Here is a 21,239-nt window from a genome sequence, read left to right on the forward strand (position 1 = left end):
GAGCTCTTCAGCATCGTGAAAGAACCCTCCAACCCCAGCTCCAACGCCAACGACATTCCACCATCACAGGTCCTGTGCAACTCCCTGGCCACCTTCTTTCACCGCAAGATCACCAACATCCACAACAGCTTCAACTCCGACACCCCCGCACCCACCACCGAGACCACCACCCCCGCGACCTCCACCCGCACCAGCAGCCTGACCACCTGGTCTACTGTCAGCGACAAAGACACCTTCAAAACCATGAACTCCATCCACTCCAGAGCCCCATCCGACCCATACCCTCACCACGTTTTCAACAAAGCCAGCACAACCATCATGCCCCACCTCCGGAAAGCAATCAACATCTCCTTCGAGACAGCAACCTTCCCGGGAAGCTGGAAGCATGCCGAGATCAACACCCTACTGAAGAAACCAAAGGCGGACCCCAAGGACCTCAAGAACGTTCGACCCATCTCCCTGCTACAGTTCCCGGCAAAAGTGACAGAGAAGATTGTCAACAAACAGATAACCCGCTACCTCGAAGACAACAACATCCTGGAACCTTTCCAATCAGGTTTTCGCAGCAACCACAGCACCAAGACCGCCCTCATCATCGCCACCGACGACATCAGGATCCTGATGGACAAGGGAGAAACAGCCGCCCTCATCCTCCTGGATATATCAGCGGCCTTCGACAGGGTCTGCCACCACACCTTATCAGAACGCCTCCATGACGCCGGAATCCAAGGGAAGGCACTTGCCTGGACCACATCCTTCCTCTACAGCAGAACTCAGAGCGTCCGCCTCCCACCCTTCCGCTCTAAAACCACCGAGATCATCTGCGGCGTCCCTCAGGGATCCTCCCTAAACCAGACGCTGTTCAATATCTACATGGCACCACTCGCCCACGTCTCATGACAGCATAGCCTCAACTTCATATCCAATGCCGACGACACCCAGCTGATCATCTCCCTCACCGAAGACCCCCACACTGCCAAAGCCAATCTCCACAGAGGAATGAAGGCCATCGCCAACTGGGTGAAGGACAGCAGACAGCAGACTCAAGCTGAATTCAGACAAAACGGAGGTCCTCATCCTCGGACCCACCCCATCCATGACCAAACAACTCAACGCCGTCTCCGCGTCCTGCTTCAACACCCTCCGAATGCTCCGCAGTATCTTCAAACGGATCCCCCCTGACACGAGAAAAACCGTCACCCAGGCGCTCGTCACCAGCAGACTAGACTACCGGAACGCCCTCTACTCAGGAACAACAACCAAGCTCCTGAGATGACTACAACGAATCCAGAACGCCTGGGCACGACTGATCCTCGACGTTCTCCGACGCAGCCACATCACACCCCATCTGAGAGGCCTACATTGGCTCCCCGTCAACAAGAGGATCACCTTCAAACTCCTCATCCACGCACACAAAGCGCTACACAACACCGGACCTGCATACCTCAACGAACGACTCAGCTCCCATACCCTCACTGGCAGCCTCCGCTCGGCCAGCCTCGCCCTCGCCTCAGTTCCTCGTATCCGGAAAACCACCACCGGCGGCAGATCCTTCTCCTACCTCGCTGCCAAGACCTGGAACACACTCCCTACCAGCCTACGTCAGACCCAGGACCTGCTGGCCTTCAGAAGACTTCTCAAGACCTGGCTCTTCGATCAGTAGCAGCCCCCCCTCCCCCAGCGCCTTGAGACCCTCACGGTGTGTAGCTTGCTTTATAAATGCAGTGTTTAATTGATTGATTGAGTGATCAACTGTCAAGAGTACCAGCAAGGAACAAGAAGAGCTAAGAAAAGGGGGCCTGGGACGACCATGATAGCAGGAAAACCAGCACCAAGAGGACTATGCATACAAAGATCCAAACAAGGGAAACTAGGAGCAAGAAGATCAGGTCCAATAAACACAAAATCAAAACAGAACAAGGACAGTGAGTACCAGGAATAGTAAGACTTTTGCTAGGCAGACCTAACCCAGAGCAAGAAACACTAGGAGACCAGGACCTGGAGCTTCAGGAGCAGATGCAAAAGGAACCAGAGATCAAAGGATTAGAGGACCAGGGGAAAAAAGCCCAGTGGGACCACTACCATGGGGACCAGGAAGATCGATGTACAGAAGCCCAGGAGCACCAAGACAAGACATTCTAGGATAAGGAGGAAAAGAGTGGGGACAAAGAGGAGGATGAGGATTAGGGGATCATGTTAACAGGAGCCAGGATGATGAAAACAGGTGACTAGAAACAAGATGAACAGAACATGGACAATAGATCTAAGAGGATTATTTAGTGCAGAACTACAAAGACAAGGAGCATGGGAACTTTCAAGTCTAGGCCAGGAATATCATGGCCCGATGCAGCAGGGCAAGTAGAAATAATCAGATCAAGAGCAGGTGGGTAGACAAGGTCCATAATGACCTGGGACAGGATGGAGTAGGATTAGGTGTACTAGAAAGTTCATGATAAACACATACCAGATTAGGAGAAATAGGAGGGCTGAACGAAGGTGACCAGGGCATGGAGTATCAAGTGGAATAGAGGACTAGGATCTTGGGAAGCAAGATCAGGGGGACCAGGGTAACCAGAGCCAAAGGATCCAAGGGGATCAGACCAGGAGGAAAATGACTAGCTCTACCCCAGGAGGACCTAATAAGGAGGACACAGTACCAAGTGGCCCTAGAGGAAAAGGACTAGAGCCAGGGGCATCGGCATGACCCAAACCTGTAGGAATAGAAGTGCAGACCTAGGAGGGCCAGGACAAGATAACCTGGTATATAATGCCTCGGCTGATAAGCAGGGTCTGGGTGGAAAAATTAACAGGCACCAGGACCAAGCGGTCCAGGAAGGGCATATGTAAGGAAGCACCAGGAAGGGGCTGGAACAGGAAGAGCAGGGCTAGGAAGGACTAACATCAGTAGCATAAGATTTAGGACACCAGTACCATAGTGGCTGGAGCTAGATGTGCAGAGCCAGGAAAAGAGCCTCGAGGACCTAATCAACCCAGAAAAGAAGTCTTGAAACAGGACCAGGAGGAATACCAACACCAGAAGGTATAGAAAGACCAGGAAGAGAAAGAGGAAACTGGGAGCAGGAAGAAACCTGTGTGATTCCAGGCCACATGTATTAAGATATTCCTTTAGTAAATTAATCCTATTCAGGCTTCTTGTGCTGTCAACACATAGAAACCACACCCATTTCAGAACACTTATTAATCTGCTTGTAAGCATTTGTTGAAAAATTAGAGCATGCAAAGTAAATAATAAACGAGGACTGTTACCCTCTGAGCTATGATTGATAGCAGATTCTGTATGATGCTGGCACAATGGTCTTGGAGGAGCTCAGAAGGCTGGACTTAGCAAGGGGTCTAAACGTGGATGGATGAAAAGGATTTTGGTGGACGGTTGAAAGGACTGTCATCTGTTAAAATATGGCAGATAAGGTTTTGAGAATCTCAGAAGGATGAATTTATCAAAAATGGTCAAGGACTAACATAGGGACTCAAAAGGCTATGGCAATCAGCAAAGGGCAGCAGTGGATCTTAAGACGACTCCGATAAGCAAGAGGGGACTCAGGGAGGCTTCAGATAGATCAGGTGAGTTGGCCCACAGATGACTCTATGTAACAAAGGGCTCTGATTGCCAGCTGTGATAGTACTGACAAACAAGGTCAGCAGTGATCATTTCAGCACTAGATGAGTGGTCTGCAAAACTCTGATGGCAAGTTGAAGGGTGATGGAGGTACTTATGTGGTAGAAGTGTTTGAAAGGCCAGCAAAGAAGCTCTGAGTATCAAGACTAGTAAAATAGTCTCTGTAACTCCCAGACTTTTGTGCTGTCATTCTATGTGTATATCAGGTGTGAGTAAGTGTAGGGAATGATTAGCAAGAGTGCACTAATAAGACTTCATGTATGATGAAAGTCTGAGTGCTGGGACCAGCGGAACACATTTTGGCTGTCCTCAGACTGTGACATTGTATTGACTGCATCTTTGGGACTTGATAGTGGAGACTGAAGTAAGGGGAGAGTAAAGTAAGGTATAGCCACAGACATTCAACGATGTCCTTGTTAGCAAAAAGCTGCTGATGTATTCTTCCTCAGCAATGACACTTGGTAGATGGTAAAAATGAAACATAGATTAGCAGTTTCTGTTGTTAAAGGTGCGGAAAGCAGAACAGTGCCTGCCCTTTTTTACAAGCCTGATGACTACTTCAGAAAGACTGATGAAAGCCGGGTAGAGCTCACATTATATTGTGCTCTTGTTTTGGATACTCCTGCTTGGAGGTAGTAGCATTGCTACCTACTATGAGAGCCATCAATATGCATAAAGGTTGTGTCTGAGCTACAGCCAGAAAATACAATTTGGAGAACCACCTCAAACAATTTCTGGAAGCTTGGATAGTGTATATGCACACTCTGCCTTGAAATTGAGTATAGGTTTGACTGTAAAATGATTGATCAGTGTGTCACAAAAATGGAGGCAACGAAATGCTTCTGTTTATTCAGACTTTCTCATTTCCTATTATACTTGTAATACAGCTAATGAATACTATATCTACTTCAATTTCTTTTGTTATGTGCCTTTGATGCCTAAAAGTTTGTTTCTGATTTACAGGGAATATTCCTTAGTAGTCCAATAAAATGCAGATCAATTCGTTTTGGGACCATTCCTTTGCTAATAAAAACACCTTATCTAGGTGTTGAGCATATGGTTGGGATTAATTGACTCTTGCAGATGCATTCCTTAACCTTCATTAGGAAAAACTGTATATATACAACTATATCAAGGGCTTTCCAGTATTAGTGAATGAACTGTAGACGTTTGGTGAACAGTGTCATTTCCTGTTAACTGAGGATGAAGCCAGGCAGTTGGTTTCACCTATGTTTTTTGAATTACCAATAGCACTTCAAACATTCTGGGAGTCAAAGTACATAGGGAATACCAAGTTGTAGTGCAGAGGAACCTGGGACATGCGATTACGACATTTAGATCCTCAATAGCTTTTTGGGGTAAGTTGCCCTTATTGGTGATAGGTGGAGTAGCCCTCACTAAGATGATGTTACTTCCCAAACTTGTCTATTTCTTTGCAAACATACCATTACTACTTAAGAGACACTTCTTTTGGAAACTATCCATACACCTGATGGAATTGATGTGGGGAGCGAACAGAAGGTGGGTTCCACTAGACACTCTGTATCTCTTACTGGATGAGGAGGGTGGCAGGGGTCCATCACTTTCAGACCTATTAACTTGTTACACATTCCCATAGTGTGTCTAGCTTGTTTAACCCTCAAACTTTCTCTGGGTGTGCTTAGGAGCATGAGGATATAGTTCACATTGATATCTAGGAATTAGCCTCTATCTGCAGTATACAACTTTACGTGCCAAAATACTATTGGGACCACTATTTGAAGCAGAGAGATTGGGAGACCCCATACACTCCTAAGCTATCACTTCGGGTGCTTCAGAGGTTCTCTCGAATTGCTCAAATCCCAAGTAAATCCATCTAGATTAGGGTTGGGCCATCTCTTGGCTGCACTTCAGAATTCCGATTTCACTAGGGAATTTGAGAAAAATGAATGCTGCTTATGATCTACCTATCCCTAGGACAAATTTTGTTTTTTGCAGCATTATGCAAAACGATCACTCTTACATTGGGTAAGGGTGGGACAGAAATCCATGGTTCATGCACTGATGAAGATCATTTTTACTTCGGGGAGTGCGCGACACTTCATTATTGTAGCCAATAACACATTTAGAATGACTAAGACCAATTGTTTGTATCATCTATGGATGAAATGGATAGAATACCTGAGTGAGGACCCCTCAGATCTGCAATGCAGAATGTGTGCCAAGTCTCCCAGAATGCTTGTTTTCTGCTTTATCAGTTCAACTATGCCCATCCGATATGAACCCAGCCTGGTTGCAGGCGATGAGCCCTGGTGCACTATTTGTGTGCCCCCTATTCAAATTGGAAAGGGCCTCCTATGGTCTAATGGTATGGTCATGTGGGGTCCTTAAGCAGTGGTGTGCAAAGGGCATAAACTATATTTCAGATTGGACAGGTAGGTGAAATATGGAAGGACCAAAGATGTGCTTATCGGGGGTCATATCACAACCTACAGCTTATAGATCATACAAAAAAGTAATTGACCTAGCACTACTCCTTGATAAATGACATCTGGAGCTCCCCATTACTCCCAGATCTCAGTAGATTGTAAAATAGCTTCTTTGTGAGTATGTGTTGGAGTGGAAATGGAGGTCTGTGCCTTCTCAACAAGTGGTCCACCCAAACCTAGGTTAATACTGGATTGGGAATCACTTCAACCAGCTGTTAATACCAAAACAGATTTAAAAAAAGCTCCTTAGACAACACACAGCCATGACATGTATAAATACTTACAATAATCTCTGAAAATGGTATGATTTTTATGCACTTCATGACTGTTTGAATACTGGCAAAATACTTTGCACATTGCCTCTAAGTTAGGGCTGGCTACTCTTGTGCCAAGCTAACAGAGGATTAAGCGAAGGTTAATTTAGTGACTTTTTGTTCATCCTGACAGGCATTGTGGTTGTTGCTTGAGAAGGGTCCTCTCCCTCTCAAAAAAACAAGTTCCTACATTGGTAGCAGTGGTGGAATTCAGTACTTGTGTTGTGCAGTGCCACTCAGTAATTTTGTGTAGCACTAAAATCCTCATAAATAATCTGACATCAGATTCAACCTCTTTTGAATTCTCCTTGATTGGGCTATTTTGCTTTTCCAAATTAAGTTATATTCTACCTGAATGTCTGCCCCTGTTACTCTGCCTCTGGCTAGCATAGTGCTTGAGCTCATCAAGCTGGAGAGCTACAATGCAGCTGAGCTTGATGAATTCTGCAGGGCACCCTGCAACCAAGGGCTCCAGGAAGAAGGCGCTCAAGAAAGCCCCCAGGGCCTGGGAAGAGGCCCAACAGTTACAGTTTACAGTACAAGAGGAGGATGAGGAAGTGGACTTTGAGGAGTAGATAGAAGGGGAGGATGCCAACCCCCTGATGGTTGATCCAGAGAAGAGAGGAGGCTCCTAGGGTGGGAGTTCCAATGCCATATCCAGAGCAGGCAGCAGTATCTCCTTCCACAACTTATTGTCCGAGGAACTGGAGGGAAGAAAAGCAGAAAGGGAGTTTAGGCTGCAGATGACCAAACTAAAAATGCAGGAAGCATCCAAAAATAGAGGGCTGCACAAGAAAAAACAGGCTAAGGCAGGGAGAGCTTTTTCAAGAGAGAAGGCTGAGGCTGACAGAAAGAGGAAAGGAAACTCATATTGACTCATGAAGTGAGTCATACCTTGCGGGCCCCAAAGGTAGGCAACATGCAGGGTCCAGAAACAATGGTAGCAGCAAAACGGCAGGGTCCATTGTGGACAAGAGAGTCTACATTCTTAAAGAACTCCTGACTAGCTGTGTGGTGTGAGATGACATTGACAAATGGTTTTTGTAGAAGCTAATGAGATAGCCCTGAGGATGCATAGGGTCTCAGGAGAAGATTGAGGAGCAAGTCTTGGAAAACATATGCCCACAGTGGAGAGGGATAATGTGCTGACACTAGAGGTAGATGACCAGGTAAGGTATGCCCCATGAAAGCCATTCTTGTCATCAAGTTTGGCTCACCCTAGAAAAATACTACATGTATTTTATTGACAGCCCCAAGCTGTCAAGCAGCTTTGGGTGGACTTTATTGACTACTCCAGTAAGGCACTGAAATGTTGGGTGAAGTGCAGTAAACTGAGTGATTACGAAGGGTTGTATGATCTGATTTTGAGAGCGCATGCTCAATACTCAATTTGAAGAGGTGCGCTAATGCCTTATTGACAGCAAGCTTACTTCACCCGAGAGCTTGCACATGAGGCAGACCTCTGGGTCAGCACCAGAGTGTCCAAGAAAGCACATGGTTTAGGTGGATTAATGTAAGGTGGACAGGGTCCCCACCAGAAGAAAGAGAGGGGGAGACAAAGATAAAACATCCGTTTTCTCAAAGCACCCCCAGAAGGGTTTCCATAGGAAGGAGTCACAGCCCAATCCTAACCAGAAGAAGGGAGGATTCCATGGGAAACAACCTTAAGGTCACTTCTCCCCTTGAGTTCTACAGGTATAGGCACGCAAATTATGGCCCCTGTAGCTCGAAAAAGCAGCATCCTCCCTCTGCTGAGCAGACCCCCGCGATGGCTAAGGTAGTACTCAGGAAGAAGGCTGTTCCAGTTAGTACGGGGTAATGCAGAGGTCACCTCAGTGTCTCAAAGAGACAGAGAGATGGTACACAAGAATCACATGCCTAGTAATGCTAAGAAGAAAAGGCAGTGGGCCACCATCAATAAGCAGAGGGTGGAGGCTATGCGGCACAGTATCCAGTATGACTACTGTCAAGTGTCATTTGGTGATTTCAGAGCAGGTATCTTCCAATCTAGTCCTTCAGGTGGTTATTGCTAACAACCATGAGAGTCACAACCTAGTAGCTCTGGTTCCCTTTGAATTGGGGGAGTCAAGTTCCTTGAAGGTAGATATGAGTTCAGGCATGTCTGAGGATTGTTTGTTGGGCAATGATCTGGAGCTCTTCATCTGGTTGGAGGTGGAGCTCTGGCCACACTTGGAGACGCTAGAGTTGCCTGAGTTGGTGTGCCTGACCACACAATCCATGGCCTCCCGTGAGGTAATTCTTATGGACCTGGGGTCTGGAACAATTGCCCAGGCACCTGCCAAGAATAGGATTGGCAGAAGGCACATGAGGCGTGCCTCAGAGATCCCCACAGTCTAGGAGGGAGCAGAACCTAAGGGGAATGCTCCGTAACTTACAGGGAAGGATTGCTGCCCTAGGAGACCTAGGGCCAGATGTATCAAAGGGTTTTACCCATTCTGTGTCTATGGGAAAATGTGTTCATACATATGGCACTTACTTCACTGGCTGGTTGGCAAGTTGAAGGAGGCCCCTCCTGGGCAAAGTTCTCTGCCAAGCAAAGAAGGAGTGCCCCACTTTCAAAGGTATTTGGGACCAGGCTGAAGCCCAGGCAAATGGAGATAACTCTGGTGATCACCTCATCTACTGAGAGAATGATGTCCTGTATAGCAAACCTAAGGGTCCTGAGCCTGAGGCAACTGGCGTGTTGGTGGTCCCCCAGTACTAGAGGGCCTTCCTACTGGGACCCCAACAGCTCTTTGTTCATCCCAGTTGTGCTGGCACCCAAGGTCACCCCTCCAGGCACCACCTCAGAACTCCAGCTTTGTGTGTATTATAGAAGACTCAAGTCAGTCACCAAGCTGATGCGCACCCCACCCCCCAGCTGATGAGTACCTTTGATTTCACATCAGGGTACTGGCAGATTGCCTTAGCCAAAGGGGACAAGGGAAGGTATGCATTCTGCAGACACCACTTCCAGTTCAGGATAATACCCTTTGGGTTAAAGAATGCCCCTGCCACCTTCTAGGGACTGGTCAACTGGGTCCTGGCCGGGTTAGAGGATTTCAGTGCTGTCTACTTGGACGACATTGCAGTATTTAGCTCTATCTGGGAAGACCACCCTAACCACTACTGGGTACTGTATCAGGCCCTGAGAAGTAAGGTCTAACTATCAAGACCAGAAAGTAACATAAATGCCGGGTTCGGTGGTCTATCTGGGTCACCAGGTTAACAGTGATTAAGACCGCTCTGGCTTGGGAACCCGGCAAAAACCCAAACAGAGATGGGATCCTTCCTGGCCTCATTGGCTACTACAGGAGATTTGTCAAGGGTTATGGCACCATTCTTGCCCCTTGACTTAGTGGACTTCTAAAAGGCAACTTAAGAAGGTGATCTGGACAGATGTGTTCTATAAAGCATTATAAACCTTAAAGGAGGCCTTGTGAACGGCACCAGTGCTCAAGGTGCCTGACTTCATTAAGGAATTAATCATCCAAACCGACCGTAGAACATGACATAGGGGCTGTACTTTCTCAGCTAAATGAAGAGGGCCTTAGACTAACCTGGAATTTTCACTAGCAGGCTGATACTTTTCAGGGAACAGGGGTGGGATGCCATAGAAAGGGAAGCCTTTGCAGTGGTCTAGGCACTGTAAAAGTTAAGACCATACTTGTTTGAGACTCAATCCCTGGTTCAGACAGATCACAGATCTCTTAGGTGGCTCATGTAAATGAGGGGTGGGAATCCCACACTGCTACGGTGGTCCATCTCCCTACAGGGAATTTACTGTACGGACCGTCTAGGTCTGACTACTCCAGTGTTGCTAGACTCTATAGGTTTTTCCTCCTTATTTATGAGAACTCCCATGAGGTTGGGAAGTTCTCCCTACTTTCAGCTGGGTGGGGGGACATGTTGGATCTGCCACCCTTGGGTGGTAGTCACCCAAATATTTTGCCTTCACCCCTTCTGTTTTGATGAGTTTGATTTTGTTGCCACAAGGATTCTGTGCACTTTACCACTGCTAACCAATTCTACGGTGCTTGAGCTCTTTCCCTAAAACATCATAAAATTGGCTCACCATTAAATTGGCCCATTTCATTTGCTTGTAATTTCCTAGTAAGTGGTACAACATGTACCCCAGGCATGTAAATTAAATTCCAATATTTGGCTTGCAGCACTCATCGTGTCATCCACTAAAGTAGCCTTTGAAACATGTATCAGGTTTCAAATTGCCATTTCAACATGCCAAAATAAATCTTTTGCTAGTTCTAAACCTTCCTTTGTAATACATATAGTCACCCCTCACTTAGGCTCTAAAGGCTCACTGGGCAGGGTGCATAATCTTTAACAAGTATGACATGTGGGTTTCATTTTTACATGTCCTGGTAGTGATAAACTCCTAAAGTTGTTTTTTACTAATGCAAGGCCTACCTCTCTCAAAGGATAACATTGGGTTACCTTATTACACTTAATAAGTGATAATTTAAGTTTGGGAAGAGATAGGAAAATGATGTTAACACTCATTGAATTGTAATTTTAAACCCACATTAATAGTAAAGTCGGGCTGTAAGTTACAATTCCCAAAATGACACTTTTAGAAGGTTGCCATTTTTGTGTTATAGCCATTTGGTGCTTGTGCCTGTGTCCTGGGTCATATGACCATGAATTGTTTGGCAGTTGTCCTTTGTGTCTTCCTCCCAAACAGTGAAACAAAGGCAGACTCAGGGTTGGCAGGATGGGCCACCCTGCCATGATGGCTTTGGTGGAGCTCTTCCCTGCACCATTTCCATTTCAAATGGCTGCCTCCAGCACACTCACAAGGAACTTGACACCAGCTTATTGACACTGTAGACCACTTGGAGCCTGCGCAGGGAAAGGAAGGAACTTTCCAAAACCAGGTGTGGGGGTAGTATAGATAGTGCTCCCACTTCAAATGCTGGCGCCAGGAATAAATATTGGACCCCATGAACCAAACATCAGATCACGTTTTCACCTATTGAATACTCAAAGGAAGGACTGCCATGCTGCCCTGCTGCTGGAGGGACTGCACTGATATCCTGCTACCAGAGGAAGGAAGCCTACCCTTGCTTCTTCAATCCACAACCACCAGAGTTGGCTACCTGACTGGCCTCCTGTTCTGAGCTAAATGAATACACCCAACTCCAGAGGTCTCCCTGCTGCAACTGGACCTGCCTGTTAGTGCCTCTCCAACTGGACCTACCTGCTAGTGCCTCTCCAGATTCTAACTTCTGAACCCTTAGCTGGCATCAAAGTGCACTCCTCTGCCAAGAAGGTGAAATTCTGAACTTTTGTGCTCTTTGCAACTGCGAACGGGCCCGTTTGCACTGAGACTCTGCTGCCTGCGACGACCATCAACACGATTCAACGGCGAATCAGAACCTTTGGGCTATAGCAACAGCTAGTGACGATGGCCAATGCAAGACTTGCACTTCACAGTAAAGTATCGACAGCCCACAATGACGGTCAACGTGAAACCTGAGCAAGGACCATCAGTGAAGACCGACCAGATCTTCATGCTACTGTGACGACTGTCCATGACGGCAGGCCTGCTCTTCACACTGCAGCAATGATCATCCATAACGCTCTCCCTGCTCCTCGCAGTGAACTAGACTCTTTGCGCTCAACTTTGAAAAGGCGACTTTTTCTTTGGGAGTAACCTAGGTCCTGCATCCCAGCCACACTCCATTGCGTTCAGCCTGAACATATGACATTTTCCCCGTCTAACATGACCAGATGACTGCAAGTGGCACTTTGCGTTTTTAGGAGCTATACTACCCTAAAACTTTGAAACTGCATTTCTATGATTCTTCGGTTGTTGTTCTGATTTAATGTATTTATTAAAATGCACTCTATTTTTCTAAATTATTGTGCTCTTTTTTCACTTCATTACTGTTTGAGTGCTACAAATATACTTTACACATTGCCTCTAAGTCAAGCCTATCTGCTTTTGTGCCAAGCTACCAGAGTTAAGCACAGGTTAATTTAGTGGCTTTTGTGGTTCACCCTTACAGCAATTGTGGTTGTTGCTTGAGAAGGGCCTTCAGCCCCCACAATCAAAAACCAGAGTATAGTTGGTATGTCTGGCATGCTGAAGGAATCTATGCAAGTGATAAAGTAGCTTTTTGTGGTGTAGTGTAGGGACAAAAGGCTTGCTAGGGGCTCTGTGTCTTATTTGTGTTCGGTGCTATTGAAAAATATACCTTCATTAGGAGAACAGTTCTTTATGAGAATCAACATGAACTCAGTAGCTATATTTTCATTTTGAGACAAAGATTTTCAGTACAGTTATTACATGTCCTAGTAGGCAATGTACCAATGCGACACTGGGTATCGAATAAAAGATTGTCAATAAAAATTGTGTAAAATGTTAATTCTGACTACTGTCAGGTGTCATCTGGTGTCATCTTGTGTAAGTCTATTTTACCTTGCTTCTGATATGGATCAGCGGTAGTTGATGTAAATACATTGCACTGGAATATGTATAAATAAAGTTATGAACAAAACACTATTAGAACATTGGAATCTTGGGAGCTCTGGGCTTCTAATGGGCAGTAGAATCCTGGAGCTCCAACATTCCAATGCTGTCAGCTGTTGCTGTGAACAAAGGCCTCACAGAATCCGAGGGGATTTTAATCCAGTTGGGCTCCATGAGGCCTTTTGTTTTAATTGTTAGGGGAGGCGAAAGTACACTTGCCAAAGACGAGCAGAGCCCTACCTTGTAGCGCTGAGTGAGGAGAGCGCTCGGAGAGCTCTACTGAAGCGGAGCAGCGGACCAGCCAGCCAAAGTCACCGGAATCCCGCCACCAGTCGCGCCGCCGCCTAGGGACTACACTTCCCATCGGGCTTAGCGGCGGCGCGTTCCCCGACGCTGCAAAAGCGCCGGGAGGGGCGCTACAAAGTTGGAAGCCCTCGGTGGAGCGGGGGGGAGGCGAAGTACACTTGCCAAAGACGAGCAGAGCCCTACCTTGTAGCGCTGAGTGAGGAGAGCGCTCGGAGAGCTCTACTGAAGCGGAGCAGCGGACCAGCCAGCCAAAGTCACCGGAATCCCGCCACCAGTCGCGCCGCCGCCTAGGGACTACACTTCCCATCGGGCTTAGCGGCGGCGCGTTCCCCGACGCTGCAAAAGCGCCGGGAGGGGCGCTACAAAGTTGGAAGCCCTCGGTGGAGCGGGGGGGAGGCGAAAGTACACTTGCCAAAGACGAGCAGAGCCCTACCTTGTAGCGCTGAGTGAGGAGAGCGCTCGGAGAGCTCTACTGAAGCGGAGCAGCGGACCAGCCAGCCAAAGTCACCGGAATCCCGCCACCAGTCGCGCCGCCGCCTAGGGACTACACTTCCCATCGGGCTTAGCGGCGGCGCGTTCCCCGACGATGCAAAAGCGCCGGGAGGGGCGCTACAAAGTTGGAAGCCCTCAGCATCGCGGGACGCGAGCGGGACGCCCGGGGCTAAGCCCGGGCAAAGGGCGGGCCCTCTGTGGCCTTCAGAGGCACGAAAAGGCCAGGCTAGGCCATCCCCATTACATTTATCTGCCGCAAACTAAGGTACTGTACCCATTGTGACTCTCTGGTCTTTACATTGCATTACTGCCACATGTATTGTTATCGCATCATCATTGCCAGCAGTACATCTGTTCTACAACCTACCCGGCTTGACTTGACGTTAGGGTTCCTGCTCTTACAACTGCTATTATCCTAAGAATGGGGAAAAAACGGGTTCCTGTCCCAGCTGAGTCTGTGAACACCCTAGACTCATATCTTGTGCAAGTAGTTAACGACATCAATAACAAGCGTAGGCAATCTCTTGGGTTGAGTCAATCACCCATTTTGCCGTCAGCAAGTCCATCGACAAGCGCCCTAAGCTCCGAGACTTCTGAACTACTGCCAGATAATCTTCCAGGGATTCCAGAAAATCTGATTTCTCAAGATCCGGACTCCGAGGATAAAGCTGATTCTGACCTCCAATCAGATAGACAAGATCTGATCGACTTATCAGATAACACCACCAATGATCTAAATCAGCAGACAGCTGCCACGGAAGTAGTTCTTCACTCTCCACAAATTGCCACAAGGGCTGTCAGAGCTTGTCGAAAATCTGCAGCCAAACGTGGGGGCAAACATCTTAGCAGGAAGAAGGCCGCTACACCACCCCCAACTCGAGTAAGGAAACAGCTTGATCCCGTCACTGATATTGAGCCAAGAAGCACCATCGACGAGGACCTCTTTAACAGAATCCAAGATATGATTGATATTAAAATCAGGACCATAATCAAACCCATGATAGGGAAATTGGACAAGTTAACATCTGAGGTAAAAAAGTTGGGTGCGGCACATAGTAAGCTGGCAGACGAGGTTGAAAATTTATCGTCCCTAGTCACAAACTTAATACCCACAAACGTAGAGGCCACCCCTAATGAGAGTAGCTCGCAACCCATACAGCAAGGGTCGTCACTCCCGCCCACATCACCCTCACTACCACCATTACCTGCAGTGGGCCAGGTTGCAGATACTGCAGTCCCTAGCATTAGTACATCTGCTGCTATAGCGGAAGCACACCAAGCGGACATCTCTGCCCAATTTATCTTGGAAGCCTCGCCGGTTGTCCTGGTGCTGGCCAACGTCCCAGTTTTAACACAAGGCAAAGTAGAGTCCAACCAGGACCTAAAAGACAAAGCGTTGCATTGGCTAACCAATAATATGTTTATGACAGAACAGGGTTTTGATAAGCTGGCAGGGGATATTGTTATGTCAAGGAGGGTTCCATGGATCGGTAGCAAGCCCAAAAAGTTTCAAGGGGATTGTGTCATCTTAAATTTTGCCAATGCCGAGGTCCTCCCAGACATCTTAAACAACATCTTCCCGCCCCAACGACGTAGTGGCTCCATAATTCCTCTCACCCTCAAGTTCTTTTTCGACAAAAATAGGTTTACCACCCTACCTAAACTTCCTACCTACAAAAGATCTACCAATGCTGACAGATAGGAAGGGGGCCCTAGACTTCGACATCATAATGACTGGTCTCAACCAACAGCTTATAGGGAGCCAGGAAGACCCTATCGCCCAAATGACCTAAACATCAGGCCACCTTTGGTACAAGAGCCAAGAGGGAATGTTTGGGGTTCTGGTATACGGGCCTATGATTATAACACCAGGGGTTTTAGGCCAACACAATGGTTGGGAAATGATCAGTTCCCGGTACACCCAATAACCCCACAACCTCTGTGGAACTTAGCTCCATTTGGACAGGCCCAGGCAGCCACCCCTTTTGAGTGGGGATTTGGTACTGGCAACAGATTTGCTCCTCTGTCAGACTTAAATTCCTGCGACTGACTCGAACCAGAAGCAGTCCAGGATCGGGAGGAGGCGTTCGACTCATTAGTTACAGGTGGCGGTCAGGTATTGCAACAACCAATAGTTGAAAGTGCAGATGAGATTGCGATAGTAGACTTAAGGCCATCCACTGACCACTGTAAGATAATGAGTTGGAACGTGGCGGGCTTAAACGCCAAACGTCAGGATCATGCATGGCTAAGTTTTATCTCTAAGCATCATATCATCGCCCTGCAAGAAACCTGGGATACGGCGTATAACCTTTGGTGGGATGGGTACATTAGTTTTACTAAACCTGCAGTCCCTAGTAGAGCGGGTAGAGCCAAGGGGGGCTTGGCGATCTTGTTCTCACTGGCTCTAAAAGGCAGCTATAGGCAGATCAGCTCTGATTCCGATAACATTTTAATGATTGAGAGGGTGACCAGTAAAGACTGTAAGTCATTATATGTAAATTTTTATAATTCTAGGAATAGCGATTATAATGGTCGTAATATCGCAAGCCTAGACAACATTTTAAACACAGTACTTCAGGATATAAATTTTGTTTATGAGTTAATTTTATTAGGCGATTTTAATATTCATTTGTGCGAATTAGCCTGCAAGGGTAGTGATGCAAAGGAGGCTGAGGATGCAGCCATACAGGGCCCTCATTTCGAACATTCTGTAGAGGGGCAGGAGCTTGAGGAACTCCTGGCCAACTTTGATTTAATTGAACCTGACTGCGCCCTGAGAATTCCAACTTTTACCGGCACCCTACATGGTACAGTGATTGATTATATTTTTGTGACTCGGGGAATTCTAAGCAGGACTATGGCCTATTGCACTGTACCCACTCACTTCAGCGATCACAACCCAGTTCTTCTTGAAGTGGCCTGGGGTGCCTACATGGGGGCACCCCCAGCAACGGAGAAAGCGGCACATCCCCTGAGGACCGCTGATCAAAATAGACGAGTGAAGTGGGCTAAAGTGATCCCGGACAATTTCTATAAAAAATGCTTCCCCAAAATCAAAGCCCAAGTTGAGCTTTGTAGAAATCCGGATACACAAGGGCATACCATAGTCGCAGCATATGAGGCAATCTGCGCCCAGGTCTCTAAGGATCTCCTGGTTAAACCCACCCCGGGAGCACAAGGTCATAAGCGCTGGTTTGATCATGAATGCTCGAAAGCACACAGAGAACTGCTAGCGGCACTAAAACTTGTACCCAGGGATAGAGCTGAAATCTCTAGAAAAAGGAAGATCTACAAAGCGGCCACAAAAAACCGCAAAAACGCAATCAAACGCGAAACCTGGGATAATCTCCTTTCCGCGGCTGTACTAAAGGACAGTAGGAGATTTTGGGAGATCCTGAGGCAGCCCCTATTTGCGGAAGATAACAACGCACCCATGGACTGTGTGATCGCTGACGAAACATGGTTGTCCTTTTTCAAAAATGTATATGGGGGAGATGATGACGAAGGCAGAAACAGGGGTCAGCTGTCTAGTAAAAACGCACACCCCATTATCTTCAACTCGCAAGAAGTGGAAAGAGCACTCCTGGCAACCACCAAACACAAGGCACCTGGTCCGGATGGAGTCCCGGCTGACTTCTTCATATTCTCTCCCAAGCTATGGGCCGAGGTTATGGCAAATTTGTTTAATGCAGTGAACGGCAACCCGGCGCCTGCCTCATGGGCCATATCCACGATCGTCCCCATCTTCAAAAACAAAGGGCGCAGGGACGACCCCGCTTTCTACAGGCCCATATCCCTACTGGACTCGACCATAAAAATATTGTGCAGAGTTCTGTTAGCCAGATTGAGGGAGAACATCGAGGACCGTGGAGGCCTATCTGACTTGCAATACGGTTTTAGAGAGAGAAAGGGTACCATTGAACAATGTACTAACTTGCATCTACTCATTTCCAAGTATACTGTAGCCAAGGAGGGGTCTGTGTTTCTTGCCTTTATGGACCTTTCATCGGCGTTCGATCTTGTTAATAGATCAAAATTGTGGGTGATCCTGTTGGAGCTGGGCATCGAAGAAGCCTTGGTCTCGTTCATGGCCACTATGCATCAGGAGCTCTTCGCAGCAGTCCGAGTGTCAAACAATGGCAGATGTACCCCATTGTTTAAATCCTTAAAGGGGGTACGTCAAGGCTGCATCTTAGCCCCCACGGTTTTTACCATCTACATCAACGGCTTGGGGGCACATCTGCGCGGCCTGAATGCGGACGTCCCACGTGCAGGGGATGTGCAAATTCCGGCACTCCTGTACGCTGACGACGCTGTGCTGATCGCTCGAACTGGTGTTGGCCTCCAGACTCTTTTGGACGCATTTGGCATTTTTATGAATAATTTGGATTTGAAGGTGAATGTATCAAAATCACACACAATGGTAACGGGGCGCGAGTGCACCAAAAAAAGGCACAAATCTTTCTTTTGTAGAGGGGTTCCCGTCTCAATGGTAACGACATTCCCCTACCTGGGTGTTTTATTTGATCAAAAGGGAACATGGGGACCACAGATAAGAGCCAAAAAGTTGGCGGTAATTAGATCCTCCTCAGCGATCCTTGGTTTTGCAGGCAAGCTGGGAGCCCGGCCCATGGAAGCCCTTCTAAAGATCTATAAGAGCAAGCCAGTGGCTATTGCACTTTACGGTTCTCCTTTGTGGGGCTATGCTAATCTTGACCCTATCCAGAGAGCGGAAAACAGATTTATTAGATCCCTTCTATCTGTACCTCAGTCTACCCCAACCTACTCAATCCATCGAGAGGCGGGCCTACCGTATTTGTCAGATCTACTGAGCTTAGCACCCCTGATTCTATGGTTGAAATTGTGGTTAAACGAAGACCTCCCACTAAACCATACAATCCTGAAGGATGTTTTATCTTTAGATAAACATAGTAGTATCCCATGGATGGCCTACCTAATTAAATCTTTTTCCGACCTGGGCCGCCCTGAGCTCTTTCTATGCCCAGACAAAATCAGGGTTGGAGATATAGGTCACATAAAAAAGGCATTCATGGATAGGAAGGAAGCGCATCGTGAGGATGCAGAATTATTGAAGCCATCAGTTAGGTCTCATAACCTTTTGGTTAGCGCCCCTTCCATCGCACCTTATCTTATTTTTGTAACCGTTCCATACCATAGGTTTCTGCTAACCAAGTTCAGGTTAAACCTGATACACTACCATCTTGGTTCATATAAGGGATGGCAGAAGCCAGATGAAGCCCCACCCTGTAGATGCGACGACTTCTCGGTGCAGGACACATTGCACTTCGTCATGTTTTGCAGCTTTTTTCATGAGCAGAGGAAAAAATATCTACTCCCTGTCCTGAAAGAAGCGGGCTTCACTCAGGTCCGTCCAGCCTTGCTTTATTTACAGCTTTTGTCAAATCCCCGCACTAACTTTTGCATCGCGAATTTCTTAGTTGCCGCAGCCAGGGCAAAAGCTGTCGGTCAAAACTCGCCTTAGCAATTTTTAAAGGTTTTTCATCAGAATCACTATTACTTTTGCCTTTTATGAATGAATTTGTATAGTCTTAACATTTGTATAGTATTTAACTTATATCTGTAGTTTTAATGTTTTTTATGAAAATGCTGGGCTATGTATGTATGGGCATATGTATCCTATGTTATGTTTTATTGTTTATTGTTTCTTTGTATGACTTGTAATAAGTCAAATAAAGATATCCTGACTGACTGACTGGCCTAATTGTTAGAACATTCTGCCCTCTAGTGGTGGAACGTTCTAATAGCCTTATATCTCTCCATAGCTGGGATATAGGAGCATTAAAGTCAAGCTCCCCTGTTAATGGGGCCCTCACATTTGGCTCAGGCCTTTAACGCTGGGGAGGGCTTTTAATGGGCAGTAGCCCACTATGGCAGGCTATTAGGTTAAAATAAAAAAAAGGCTCCTACACTTGTGGATAGAATATATTGATTATGAATTAATGTCTATACGTAGCTGTTGATAATGAAACATACTTGTGGGCAAATTATAGATGGGTAACAGTTTTTCACGATGGGGTTCTGAGTAACATCAAATAGACAATGGCAGGGAAATCGAGTTTGTCAATAATGACCTTCAGAACCATGAGGTGAAAACATCCTCATAATTCACTTTTAACCCATCTATAAATCATCTGCCTCTGCTTCCAACTACTACACAGGTGGAGAGGACTAATGTCTGAGCAACATCTAACATGGCCTCTGTTATGTATCCCTGTCGACAAGGTAAAAAAATAGGAACTTACCTGCCATCCTTGGCATTCCCTACCACCTTCCATCCCTTTCTTTCCCCTCCTTCAGGTATACTTTCTGCTTTCAGTGACAGCAGCAGACAAGCACAGCTGCAATCTGAAAGCCCTGTCAGCTGGCCTGAACAGCCTTTATGACAGTAGCAACAGTGGGTGAGGAGTTTTGTTATCAACTGTTGCTATGCTCAGCAGTGAGTTATGACACATTTGGAAAATGAAATAAATGATGGAGGCTCTCTATGAGAGCCACACATAGCAAGGCATTTGTGACTTACGTAGAGACAGACCACATTATGTCATGTCATAAAAAAACATGGTTTCAACTTTCTAAAGGCTTCCTTGTTTTCTGCAGATGGAGGCTAAAGTGGTGATGGCAAAACTATTGCAAAGGTTTGAGTTTGAGCTTGTGGCTGGACAGAGCTTCAAGATTTTGGACAGTGGAACTCTTCGGCCATGGGATGGCGTAATCTGCAGGATAACGCCAAGGAGAAATGCAAAGGCATCATAATAATAATGAGTTTTTTTTATTATTTACTTGCTTGTTTAAACTGTCTTTTTTCCCATATTAATTAAACGTTATGTGTTTGCATTCACAAATGTTGTCTTGGTTCTTAGTACTTCAAATCAAATTGCAAAAGAAGTTAGTCACATAAAAATTTCAAAGCTTTGTTGAGATTGTGTGTTGTTTGTGCACGTGCCTCTCTCGCCCCCACCCCAACCCCCCAAAAGCACAGTACTTGTGTAGCAGCTCCTAACTATAGCAGCTCCTAACTATGACATTTGTATTTCTTGATATGGCAGCTGTTCTTCTGACATGTGATGCCCCCTAATGTGCCAGGGATTAGTAGATATCCTGGTAGCTTGGGATTGTTTGAGAAGGCATAAGGCGCTTCCTTCTTCTCTCCTTCCTTGCCCTCTACACCATGGTTAGAAAGCTCAGGTTATTTTATAACAAAACAAAAGGTTACATTCTGAAGAAAGAATATATCTTCAAAGGATGTGCAATTTTTCTGAAGGGCTTAATATTGAGCAAATAAAGCAAAGTTCATCTTCCATGTAGACACAGAACAACACAAAAAGAGATAGCCATGCACACACACCAAAACCCATAGAAAACCAGAAAAGTCATGTGACCGATGTTCACAGACTTTTTGACTGCCATGCATTTACACAGACCATATGATGGACAGTCACTTTTTCACAGCTAATAATCGGTATGGTGGTTTCCATGCACATAGT

The 21,239-nt window shown here is 46.5% G+C and overlaps 1 protein-coding gene across 1 annotated transcript in view; it reads left to right on the top strand.

Annotated features, from left to right (window-relative positions):
- The window catches only part of LOC147690170 (cholesterol 24-hydroxylase-like), a 440,216-nt gene extending 419,619 nt beyond the window's left edge, over positions 1-20,597 (top strand). Inside the window, exon 15 of the mRNA XM_086937762.1 lies at positions 20,353-20,597. Within this exon, the coding sequence (XP_086793888.1) occupies positions 20,353-20,508 (156 nt within the window). The 3' untranslated portion in view covers positions 20,509-20,597. The remainder of the gene's footprint in view (positions 1-20,352) is intronic.
- Positions 20,598-21,239: the final 642 nt, after the last annotated feature.

Source organism: Lissotriton vulgaris, chromosome 9 (genome assembly GCF_964263255.1).
Source record: "Lissotriton vulgaris chromosome 9, aLisVul1.2, whole genome shotgun sequence".
Lineage (NCBI taxonomy): Eukaryota > Metazoa > Chordata > Amphibia > Caudata > Salamandridae > Lissotriton > Lissotriton vulgaris.